At 33.3% G+C, this 13357-nt stretch overlaps 1 protein-coding gene across 1 annotated transcript; it reads left to right on the top strand.

Moving 5' to 3' along the window:
* The first annotated feature begins 2195 nt into the window (after nucleotides 1-2195).
* Nucleotides 2196-5071, top strand: LOC149170710 (uncharacterized). Its single transcript, XM_089427340.1, has 2 exons — nucleotides 2196-2371; nucleotides 2903-5071. The coding sequence occupies exon 2, from the start codon at nucleotides 3018-3020 to the stop codon at nucleotides 4497-4499; it is 1482 nt and encodes a 493-aa protein (XP_089283466.1). The 5' UTR covers nucleotides 2196-2371; nucleotides 2903-3017; the 3' UTR covers nucleotides 4500-5071.
* Nucleotides 5072-13357: the final 8286 nt, after the last annotated feature.

Below are 13357 nucleotides of genomic sequence, written 5' to 3'. Positions count from 1 at the left end.
GCCTTCAGCTTCCATTTTAGGCTTTGGCATCTAGAGACATTGACCACTTCCATTTTTTTACATAGATTTGGTATGAGAAGTGAGCATTTTATAATATACAATTATTATGGTATTTTAATGATTTTGTTTCATTTAAAATTTTCACAAAATTATATTTTGTTTTAGTATGTATAAAATTTAAATCATAATTATTTCAATATCCATAAAATTTGAATGGCAATGAAATTTGATAATATGACATTTTTATGGTTAAATTTTTAATTAAAAGAAATATATCTTGTTATTATTGTTACAACTTTATAGATAATTTTTGTATCTAGTGACTTAAATCGTACATGTATATGTATTTTTGTATTTGGTGTGTTTATGTGTTTTTGTATTAAGTGTGTCAAAGGACAATATTCAAATTCCAAATTTGTGGATCTTAAGGTGATTATGTCACCTATCACTTCAAAGATTGGTAGCAAAATGTTCAAATTATCAAAAAAATGTTTAGAATGCAAATTGTAGAATACTGAGCAAAATTAATGGAAAAGGGGAAATTTGTCAATCCCTTGTTATACCACATATGGGTTAGTCGCAAAATGTTTCAATTATTAAAAAAATGTTTAGGATCCAAATTGTAGAGTGTGGAGGTGAATTAAAGAAAAAAGGGAAATTTGTCAACTTCTAAATGAACACGTCACCATCACTCTAAAGGATGGTGGAGAGACGTCTAGATTTTAAACAAGTTGTGTTTGGAGTTGAACATTCCAAGTTGTTGTGCAAAATTGACATAAAAATAGAAACATTGTGTTATTTAACGCCAACGTAATAAAGGGAACTTGTCTAGCCATTAGGTGAGCATACCACCCATCACTTTAAAGGATGGTAGAGAAAATTCTGGTGAGCATACCACCAGTCACTCCAAAGGATGGTGGAAAAATTTTCACATTCTGAATAGGGAGATTTTGGAGGTGACACTTGTTGTGTAATGTCAACTAAAAAAGAACTTGTTTTTTAAGGTCAATTGGAAAAGAGAAACTTCTAGAGCCTTTAGGTGAGTATACCACCCAACACTCCAAAGGATGGTGGAGGAGATTCTAAAGAGGTAGAATTTGGAGGTGAACATGACAACTTGTTGTGTAAGGTCATAAAAAGAGGAACAACTTGTTATTTAAGATCAACGGGAAAAGGGGAACTTGTCTAACTTAGCTGTGAGCATACCGCCCATGACTCTAAAGGATGATAGAGAGATGTCCAAATTTTAAATAGGTGGATGTTGGAGGGGAGCATGACAATTGTTTATTCAAAGTCAATGGAAATAAAAATAAGCACTTGTTATTTAAGGTCAACCAGTAAAGGGAAACTTGTGAAAAAGAGGAACAAATTATTATTTAAGGTCCACAAGGAAAAAAATAACTTTTGGAGGTGAGAATACCACACATCACTCCAATAGATGATGAACATATGTCCAGATTTTTTAAGATAAACATGTGACTCATCGCTTTATAGATTTATTAAAAAGATATTCAAATTTTAAAATCAATTTAAAAGCCATAGAAAAAAATCAATTTTTAGAATTTCTAAATAAGCATACCACTCATTACTCCAATAAATAATAGACAAATATCTAAAAAAAATTTAAAAAAAATTTAAGATAAATATGTGACTCATCACATTATAGATGTATTGAAAATATTTAAATAGAAGTGTAGAAAAATATTCAAATGGAAGTGTTTGCGAAGGAATTACCTGTACCGCCAAAAATGACAAAAATAAAAATTTCAATAGTAATAGTGTTTGAATGATATTTTTTTAATATAAATATTTTATAAAAATCATTTATAATGAATTTTTATATATGTACAACAGATAGAAAGTGAAGTTAATGATTACGAGTGACCAGTGGGAAAAAGGAATGAATACAATCAAGCAATCCCATTTTTTAAGGGAACCGAATGAATACATAATCCTACAAGCCCGACGTGGAGATAGGGTTTGCGGCCGCCAGTATCTTCTTGGGTACTGTGCACACAAATTAAGACAGACCACCTTCCCATGCACAGTGTACGTTCACAAAGATCAAGTCGAAGACAAGGACACATGAGACACAGAAGCCCTAGCTAGGTGCTAGAGTCCAACGGTGGCGAGAAAGCCATATATATCAGGCAGCCATTCTTATTATTTTGTCATGTAACATCCCTGCCCTCCCGTCTGTAAATCAAAACCCTACACACGAGCAGTTAGGCCTTACTCCAGGAACTACTGGTGCCATTGGAAAAGCTGGGAAGAAGCCTTAAAGAGCTCTCTGGAATTGACATTGTGTAAGGTGCTGCTGTTATTGTATGCATCTTATCAGCAGGCGTGAAAGCAGTCATTGATTATTTCTGTAAGTACTGACTTGCAAGAATTTTTTAGATTTTATGAGTTAAAATGTCTAGAGAAACTATAAGATGAACTTGAAGTCTGTGTGAGATATTGGCCTCAGCATTTGAGGAGCATCTGAAATCAAAAGTTCCAGATGCCCACTGCCCTCTGAATCAATCCTTTTGCATGCATGTGTTTTTCTAATATGATTATACCCATGTGGTTTTCTATTGCATAGTTATGTATAACATCAGATTCTAATGCTCTTATTTGCATTTTGTAAACTGTGAAAGAAACTCTTCTGCATGTGTTGATTCTCTCATGCCCATATAGAGTGGAATGATGAATCTCAGTTTTATCCATCTTGATCCGCATTTTTTATGGATGCCTTGAACTACATGCATATCTTTTCCTTCTAAGTAAAGGCATTTTTTGTGTTTATGCTTGTACTGAATATATCACAATATCACAGGGCACTCATTTTGGTATTTTGTGAAAGTTTTTATTTGAATTTCTCTTGTACTGATATCGCACACCATGATCACTTCTGCAGCACCCACTTTGAGAATATACATCGTGGGATATATACATATATTTTGTTCCTCCTGATCTGCGATCGGCCCAGAATTCTGTGGACCCAGTTCACTATATTCTAAGTCCGAAACACAATGAAGTCCCAGCAGCAGTCAGAGTTGCAGAAGAATGTAAGTCTGAGCCCTAGCAAGCTCTCAGAGAAGCAGTTCAAGCGGGGGAAGGAGGCTGGTAGATACAGAGGTGTCCGCAGGCGCCCATGGGGTCGTTTTGCTGCAGAAATTCGTGACCCAAAAACAAAAGAACGTCGGTGGCTTGGAACATTCGACACTGCAGAGGAAGCAGCATACGCTTATGACTTCGCTGCAAGAGCCATGAGGGGGATCAAGGCGCGGACCAACTTCATATATCTCAATTCAGAGCACTGTGTCCTATCAACAGCTCCTCCTCCTCCTGTAGCTCATACTGTTACTCCCTTTCCCACTAATATCAAAGACCCATTTTCACACAAGCCTCAAAAGCTGCAAGACTCGTGGCCTGATTACCTATGGCGAGATTCCAGCACCAACAGGCCTGGCCCCTGCAATGAACCCAAGCAGCAGCAGCAGAAACAACAGTTCGGTTTTAATGGTGGGTATAACATGCTGGGAAATATTGTAATGAACAGTTGCTTGAGGCCTTCAAAAACTGAGATTGGGAACAATAATGTCCAGTCGCTTTCAGGAGCTGGTTCCAGGAGTGTGGTCCCCGTCTCTCTTCCTAGAGATCATAATAGTTATAATACCAACCCTTGGCAGAATTTGCCCCGGGCTGATCCTATCCTACTCTCCTCATCAAAACACAGCATTGATCAAACCCATCATTCCACCATTTCATCCTCTGTCTCTTCATCAACCACTTGTTCCACAGTCACAAAAATCTCTGATCATCAACCTGCCAGCTTCAACAACAACATAACAACCATCCCAGCTACTGTGATGGCACTGTCAAACCCTGTTGAAAATGCTTATTTTCTTCCATGCTTAGAAGAGCCTTCTTCTGAGGTTTGCAGTCCAGTGTCACCATATGGTTATGCATTGAGCTCTAATGTGGAACCTCAATTCCAAAACCTTGCCGATAGCAATGGCTCTTCAGATTCAGGTCTGTTGGACCAGATAATTAGTGGGTATTTCCCATTGTCTGTTTCAACCAGCCCTGCATCCAGTGTTTGTAGCCCCAAGGGCATCGACATCAATAACACCTTGGATCATGGTGTTAGAGTTCCTCAAGAGAATTATTCTACCATCACTACTGCTAGCACTGGCTTTGACACAAGTGATCATGTCATGGCAGATTTGGAAAGGTTCATTGAAACAAATTATTTTGGGCTATACTTCAATCCAGAAGTACAGCAGCAGCAGCCACAAGAGCAACCACAGCAGTTGCAGCCACAACAGCAACCTCAGCAGCAGCAACAACAACAGGAGGCAAACAATTTCAACAGCACTCAATTGATGGCTTCATATCCATACACTGATTTGTTCAACATGCCACCTATTTCAGATGCTCTCGAGGAAATTCTGCATCTGACTCCAGAATTGTTTGATTCACAGCAGTATGGCAATGCTTATTACAGTTGATACTCTATTTGTATCTGACTTTCATTTCTATTTTCAAACCTGAAGCCTGTTTTTGAACATGGGGGAATCTAGAAGTTATGAATTGCAGTGTTAATTCATTCATGTTAGCTTTAGCTGCACTGGGATATTATTGTCCTGGCTGCTCATACCAGAATGAATTGTCTACTGTGTAACCTATTTCTTCAGTTTCCTCCATATGTACAGGTTTTATGTTTTAAGCTAATTATTGTGTCACTTAGGAGTGTATGAAACCTTTGCTGGAGATAGCAAATGTAACAGATCTGCATCCCACTTGTCTGGTCTTGTCAGACAAATTTAAATACTAATGTTCATTTTTCTGATGATTATGACTAATGCTAGAGATTTCCACTTCATATTCATTCAGAAATTCAATCTAAAAACTTTGAGATGTGTCTGACTCAGAAATTGGCTTTTCAAGGACCATCTGAACCAATGAAAAATTGGAGTGTAATTTACTGGTACAAAATCATTGTTTGGCAGATCAATTTTGCAACAGAATAACTATTTTTGTTGGTGGTCTCGCGAGAAATATCATCCACAGGAATTGCGAGTACCGTGTCCATCATTTCAATCAAATTGGAATATATGTTTTTGAAAATGTATGAATCTCCCAGGAGATTGTGTGTACCCGCGGTGTACATCATTTCAATCAAATTGATATATTTGCAGATTCAGAACGTAAGCTTATCTATGGTTGTGCGGTAGCTATGTGATTACAATCTTTCCTCTCTTTCCCATCAATTTTGTTACGTGGCATTCAAGGTCTTCATTTTATGTACGTTAGAATACCTCAAGGGTGTTGTGAAGTCTTAACGTCCCTCACTAGGCGTGTTGGTACGCCAAACATGGGGTTGTGTTTCAATTTATTTGTCATGCTAGAGTATATTATTATCATGTTCAATATATCATTATGTAACAGAGAATCTGTAAGTCAAACATGGGCTTGTGTTTCAATTTATTTGTCATGCTAAAATATATTTTTATCATTATCATGTTCAATATATCATTATGTAACACAGGATTGAACTTTTAATAGAACACAGTATATCCAAAATTATCTAAAAATAATTTAACATTTTTGAAATTAAAAACATTCTTAATTTTAAAAATCATAATTACTCCAACACAAAAACTTGCACAATCAAATGTCCTTTGCTACCTTGTTGAATCTGGCAACAATATGGTGCATGAACAGTTATAGAGACCAAATTAGTAGTTATCTAATATCAAATTAAGATCAGGTGCATTGAAATTACATGGTGCATTAACAGTTATGGAGAGTGAATTAATAGGTATGCAGAATGAAATTAAGATCATGTTTAAAGAAATTTTACATTAAGATAGATAGAGTGTGTAGTTAGTAATGCAGAGATTGTTAATTACAATTTAATATTTTATAGGTAGACAAATCATGGGTTGAAAATCAATAATTACATCCTAATATTATTTTAAATCATCTTAGTTGAAAATCAATAATTACATCCTAACCTATAATAATGTAAAATTTTTATATTTGCTTGACATAAACATTACATTACGACTCGTTGATATGAAAGAGTAGTCATAAAATGATGTGACTGTTATCCATGCATTAACGAGTTTGATGGAACTGAATTCATTAAATGATGTAGTGGTTAGTTGATATGTAATAATGAAAGATGGAAAATTGAATGATGGGATGGAAATAAAATGAAATGAAAGTTCTGGATGAGTTGATATAAAGTATTGGGAGAGAATTTTGTAATGAATTAAAAAAATGGTTGAATCGTGTATTGTTTATAATTAAGTTTTAAATGGTTAAATTATATAATTATTTATGTTTATAATAAAGTTGTTTTTAGGAAAATTTTTTATAAATGTGTTGTGTAATTATTAACTATAAAAATATTTATAATAAAAATTTTAATTTTAATTTATAAATATTTAATTTTATTTTTTTTAGGTAAATCTTTATGAGAGATTTGAACCAACCAGTGACCTATTGCAAGGAGTGTTTTAATAGTGCAACTATTCACCGTCAATCCAAAATCTGGTGGGCATTTTTATTTTTATAAATTAATTTGTAATAACACAATTTAATATTTTCTCAGATGTGATATAGCAAGATTAAACGGCCAAAAATAGATACACCATGCTCGAGGCATGCGGTGATAGTGACCCTCTAGCAAATAGTCGAGGTTTCAATACATTAAATCCGAAATGGGGATATTTTCATTGCATGCCTATTAGCAAGTTTCCTTTGTTACACTGTGACTCAGTTTTGGTGGTCCTAGGTTTTTTTTTCCTCCGCGAAAACTATATATTTCCACTCATATATAAGAGACATTGCAAAAACTATATGAAAAATACTGGAAATGCATAGAGATTATTGTGTTGAGTTGTCCAATTAGGAACCAATCTCATTCCCAAGGAATGGATTGTTGGTGCATTCACTAAGGAGAATAATTAGCTTTTGATCTAGTTTGTCCAATTTCTCCTCCAATTTTGCTAGCTTGAAAGCATTTTGCTGCTGAGCATTGTTTTTGTTTGTAAGAATGCACCCCATGAGGAATTTTGTATTCCAATAAACATTAATTACTTGCATATAGCTGGAAAAACACGAGTGAGTGGAAGTGCCTAAGTTTGGGATCTAGTATCTAATCTCAGTCTATAGATGGTGGTCTAGGGTACATCGCCATTCTTGGTGCACTTAAGCTTCAATCAATCGTCAATTTCTGGCAGACAAGTTCTGTGATTAAGTCCTCATAATGAGCCATAGCATGAGCACATAGTTCAGACATAGAGGTTACATAATTTGGAGTTGGCATTGACGCTGAGGAATGACCCTTGCCACTTCCTCTACGAGAGACAGTGGATCTTCCTCGTGGCATGCTAAACTGGGGAGAGTAAGAGATGTAGGGTTGATAGAGATGGGAAAAGCAAAAGAGGGAATGGATAACAATTGTGAATTGGGCGTAGTGAAATGGATCAAATTAGAAGTGACAGATTGAGAGAGGTTGAAAATATGAATGACAAAGCGGGGGCTTGAGAGCATAGAAGAAAGAGAACGAAGAAGGTGAATAAGAAGGCTAGGAGCGAACTCTGTGGGGAGAGTCACATAGAATAGATGACGCTAGGAAAGCTAACCTGAATTGGTGAATTTGCAAATGAAAGACAAATCCATAATCCAAAAAAACCACAGTATGACCCAAATATACACAAGTTGATGTGAAGGAGGTAGAATTTGACTATGAGAAGGCTTACATGAAATGTCGAGGTGCCCACCACCAGGTTCGCAACTAGAACACTTAGACGCCCAAATGGAAATCTCTAGTGAGAAAGGAAACGTTACTTAAGAAAATCGACATAATCATGATATAATTATGAGCGTGTCTTAGTATGCTCAATATTTCCAAGTTCAAGGATATTTGGCTTTCAAGGATGCTAAATGCATTGGCAATGTATAGGGATGTAGTGTGTTGCTCTGCATTACACTTATGATTGGGCAGTGTGTCATTGAGTTTGGGATGAGAAACTTCCATGATTACCACCTCTCTGGAAGATTAATCAATAGTACCCTTACTACTTATGTTATCCATCATGCTTGGAGGAGCACATATCACCGCCACCTTCCACCATAACACCAACTTGTGCGACATAGTACCAGCCTGGTGAATAACCTGACGTAAGGTTCTTTACTCCATCATTTTATGAGCTGCCGAAGTGACCCATGGGCATGCAGCATGCCAGGTTACCTGCATGTCGTGGCATTTACATAATTTCCCTTTCATTATGTCAGGGCAAGGGGAGAGGGCCCACGTTATTATGCTCTCTATGTGGAAGAATTAAATGAATGTTTTTAATTGACTTGGTTAATATATGTTTAAGGTATTAATGAAACACGTGATTTATACATCAAGAATTACAGAGCTAATTCATCAAAAATTTCTAATTGTTTTCTCATTTCCAATAAGAATACAAGATTTTCTTAAGGAAAATATATATCAACAACAAAAAGAGGCGTTTTGTAGGTGATGACCCTACAAACTGCCCCAATAAAACACAAAATTTACAACACATAATATTACTAGGGAATTTTTTTAATAGACTTCATGAGTCATTAAGGAATTATAGCATGCATGATTTGACCATTAATATTTAATTCACCTATATTCAATTTATGCCCCTCATTAGCATACTAGTATGTTTCTTTGTTGAAATCTCTTAAAACATGGAAATATGCTTTGAATGGGATATCTTCTACAATTTTCCTAATTCTTTTCTTGATGTTTTCCATAGATTTCTCCTTTGAGAGCGAGCCTTTCACCCGATGATGCAAGATTATGAGAGAACCTCCCATAACAGTAAATGTGTCCACTGCTAATGTTTTTTAGATGATAATAGTCTCTGGTAGAGACCATATATCTCTACTTGATTATTTGTCATATGACCAAGATCCCATGAGTACCTAAACACTTTGTGCTTTTAAGGGTCATGGGGTACCCTCCATCTTTTACAACCCTAAACACATAAATTTTATTAATGTATAATTTAAATATTAACATATAATTTGAATTAAATTAATTAATTTAAATTATTTAATTAGTTTTAAAATAAATAAATTAAGAACTAGTGAAAACTATTAAGTAAAGTGGTTATGGTAAGCTGATAAATATTAATAGAATAAAAAATGAAATTACAAGTATAAAAAATTTGGATATTAATAAAAATATTTATTTTATAATTAAATAAGTTAATTTAAAATATTCAAATTAAAAGTAAAAAAGAAAAATCATTCACACTTTATAGTTAATTAATTTTTTAATTTTTTACTATATAATATTTTTTTTAAACAATATTATAAAAAAATATTTAAATATTTTTAACGTTGTTAAAATTAATTTTTTATTTCCCAGGTGCGGGTGCCCAGCAAAGACAGTGAGGTGATGGCAAAATGGGACGGCAAGTGGCCATACCACATGGCCCTCTGTAATCCAGCATATCAGTCTAAAAATTGCATTAAAACTAGCCATAAATGGCATTTAAGTGGGCGTCGTCTTCAACCAGCCTGCAACTTCCCACCTTGGCTCCATGCAAAGATGACCTCTGGTGATAATCATACCACCGCACCTGTCCATTATCCTCTGCCTCTGCAATGTCTATGCCCTCATGCAGCTGCAGCACCTAGCTCTCGCACTACTACGAGGAGGCGCTGCAGCCTTCTTTGCTGCATTGATTTAGGCCCGGGAACTCACTTCACTAAAAACCTGGCTTGCCATTTCATCTTCCACTTGGCCTCTGCAGCTAATCCCTCCTCTAAGCCGCCCGCTAATCCTTCTGAGCCTTCTCATCACTTTGAGCCTAATCCCAGAAGAAATTCTCAAACACCTAGTGTCAACATGCTGAGAACACAACATCAAATGCATAGTCGCAGGGGTGGAAGTAGAGGAAGCTTGACTTGTCCCCCTCATTCTCTGGCCTCTGAATCCACATCCTCTTTGGCCCAACAGACTGCAGGGTGCTACCCAAACACTCATAGTGGAATAGGTCGCTCACAACCTCACCGCCTCCATCCGACACCCCCTGCTTCACCTCCCAGCGGCATTCCTTCCAATCCACAACCGCCTCTCCATTCTGCCCAATTCATTTTTCATTCCTCCATGAATAGGCCCATCATTACTACCACCATCTCCATAACTTTTCACGAGACAGAGCAAGCTATTGAGGGTGGACACCAGTCTAGAACAATTGAGGAGCAGGCCACTGAAGGTGGTGGCCACACCAGAGCAGAACTAGCCATGGTCCAGAAGGGCACTCACAGTGCAGGGACACAACAAACGGGGAAGGAGATAGACCAGGACCAGCATGATGACGAAGACATGGATCCTTACCATTGTTTTATCGAGGAGGAACAACCAGCGCAACAAGCAGACAACACGGAGGCTTCAAAGCAGGGAGGTGTCGACATGGAGGCTTATAGATGCTTCATCGTTGAGGAACACTCGTCGTCTCCGCCACGCACCTGATCGGCCACACAACCTGCCATGTGTCTGCTATTCCCAGGTTCTGGGAATTTTTGCTTTCTGGTTTCCTTTATGGGGCTTTCGGAAAAAATTCTGGTATTTGGTTACTTGGTTGTTTTTGGTTTCTCCTTGAAAAATTGATACAAAACTATGTGTAATTGTTGGTTTCACCTGCGTGGGCAGCGAGATAATAATGGCAATCGTATTTTGATTTGGACTGGTTTCCCATTATAAGCAGTCCAGACTCTGTTTTTGTTGTTTTTTCCCAACACTCAGGCATGGATATGCACGGGCTAAAGCCTCAGTGCACTATATTTTTCAGTTATAAAATTAGCTTAACTTAGGAAAAAAAATAAATTTTTATTATATAATATTATTTTAATTTTTTTTAAACAGTATTAAAAATCTATATTAAAATCTATATAAATAATTAAATTACAAAACTATAATCATATAATCTATTGAAAATAAAATTGAATTATAATCATGTATTATTAAAGATATTGTTAATGTTAAATTATATTAAAATGTGTTGTTTTCCGTGTATTATTCAAGGTATTGAAAATAAAATTGAATTATAATCATGTATTATTAAAGATATTGTTAATGTTAAATTATATTAAAATGTGTTTTTTTCCATGTATTATTCAAGGTATTGTTAATATGGTTTATATTAAAATGTTAAATTTTATTTTATTTTATTATAATTAAGAATATATAAAATAAGTATCAAACAAAATTTAAAAAGTAATGTTATTTACAGCTATTTATGAATATATTAATGGTCATTGATAATGTTATTTACAACTATTTAATAGTCACGGAATGAACAATATATGTATTAGTATATTGTTATAAAACCAATAATAGGTGTGTTGTAATTGATGGTTTATAATTATTAAGCCAATGCATGTTAGTGTTGTTTTGATGGGTGAATTTTTTTTTTTAAGTTTTGAGGGTTAGTTTAGTTAGTCTAGCTCAAATTTATGGAAGTTCTTAGAATTAGGCTTAATGTTAGAGGTGGCAAAGCGATCTTTATAAATTTGTTAAGTACAAATATTTTCTATATATATGAGTACAAGTATTAATATATTATGGAGTTATCGAAAATAATCATATTTTCTTGAAATTTTATATATATATATATAGATTTTATTTAATTGTAAGTGGTGAATTTCATTCTTGTTTTGATTTGGTTTGGTTTGGTAATAAGATTTATTTATAATGTGTATATAATATTTTGAGGTTCTTTCAATCTAGTTGTTTAACATGGTACATTGATGTTCATGTGTATATTAATTTGCTTTTAATAACTATTAAAAACATGTATATCATCTTTCTAATTTCCTTTAATGACATTTATGTGTTAAGTTGGTGCTTTTCTTTTATTTTATTTTTATAAGAATTACAAAGCATTTTATTTGTAAAAAAAACTATAAACCAAATAATATATAATTTTTCTAATAAATAATAAATTTATAACCATTATTCTCATATCATTTTTATTTAAATGTTTAATTAATTCAACCACTTAACACCTAATAACATATCCATTCCAACAAATGATAAGATGTATATCCCAACGATAAGATGTAAATCCCTGTTTGTAACCCTAAAATTTGGTAAGATATAGGTAAAAGCTTTATCTTTTTAATAATTTTGTGTTTGTAAAATTATGTGCACTGTTAAAAAATTTGACTATTTTATGTGTGTGATTCTTATAACTTAGTCTATAAATTTCTTATAATATCTTTAATAAAAATTTTGAGCTTGCATTTTCTCTTCTCAAATCTTGTTATTATCAGTTTTAGAATTAGATGGAACACATTTTACAATGTAATCTTGCTTGCTTTGATGGATAATTTCTTTAGCATTTTTCTTTATTGTTGGATGCATGTTAATGTGATCATTCTTAATGAAGCTTTGTACATGATTCCCTTTTTTTTACAATTATAATTATAATTTTTCTTTAAACTTTTATTTAATTTTTAATTTTAATTTTAATTTGATAATAATATAATTTTTTATTTTTATTTTTCTATCTATATTGTGGTTTATCTTTTAATTTTATAATAATATAATTTTTTAGTTTTCAATTTATATTGTGGTTTATCTTTCACTACATTTGCTATATGTTATTTTCTTTTTTTCTAAATTGTGGAATCAACTCTCATTTTTCTTATTAGTGTCCTCATGTAGATGTGAAAAAATACATTTAGTTATTTTTTGAATGAGAAATGTAATGTTGGTTTGTAAAGTTACACATGTTTATGATTTTTTTTCTCTCGATCTAATCAATGTCTTGTATTTTCAATAAACTTCATATTACTCATAATTTCAATCTCAATTTATTGTGCTTAATACCTACAACATAATATATTAAGTTTTAGCTTGTCCATTACATGAACCAAGTAATCAAATATATATCAGTTTTTCATAATCATAATATTACTTAAATTTGTTTTTCATCAACTAAAAAATATTCACAATTTAAAGTATCTTTCATTTTATTGTTATATCTACATCTTTATTATTATTCCGTCTATAAAATTATACCTTTTCATTCTTCTATTTTATCGATATATTTTAATATTAAATCCACATTTCAAAAGCCAAAAAATAATCTTTTAAATTGAATAAAATAAATAAATAAAATTCAAATTATTAATTTAATTTTACTAACTAATATTTTAAATAAAACCAATAATAATAAATTTAAAAAAAAAATCATAACTAATCTTTTAAGTTAAATAAATAAAAAACCTTTAATTGATTTTCTACTAACCTATTTAAATTACAAATTATGTTAGGGCTAAGTCTCATATCCAAAATAAA

Source organism: Pinus tabuliformis, chromosome 4_2 (assembly GCF_031772625.1).
Source record: "Pinus tabuliformis cultivar Carrire ecotype Pingquan chromosome 4_2, CPIR1, whole genome shotgun sequence".
Classification (NCBI taxonomy): Eukaryota; Viridiplantae; Streptophyta; class Pinopsida; order Pinales; family Pinaceae; genus Pinus; species Pinus tabuliformis.
The sequence above is the reverse complement of the archived record's forward strand: the minus strand, read 5'-3'. Positions and strand labels throughout refer to the sequence as shown.

Excerpts from the sequence above, each read along its gene's own strand:
- LOC149170710 (XM_089427340.1), top strand. The coding sequence starts at position 3,018 with ATGAAGTCCCAGCAGCAGTCAGAGTTGCAGAAGAATGTAAGTCTGAGC.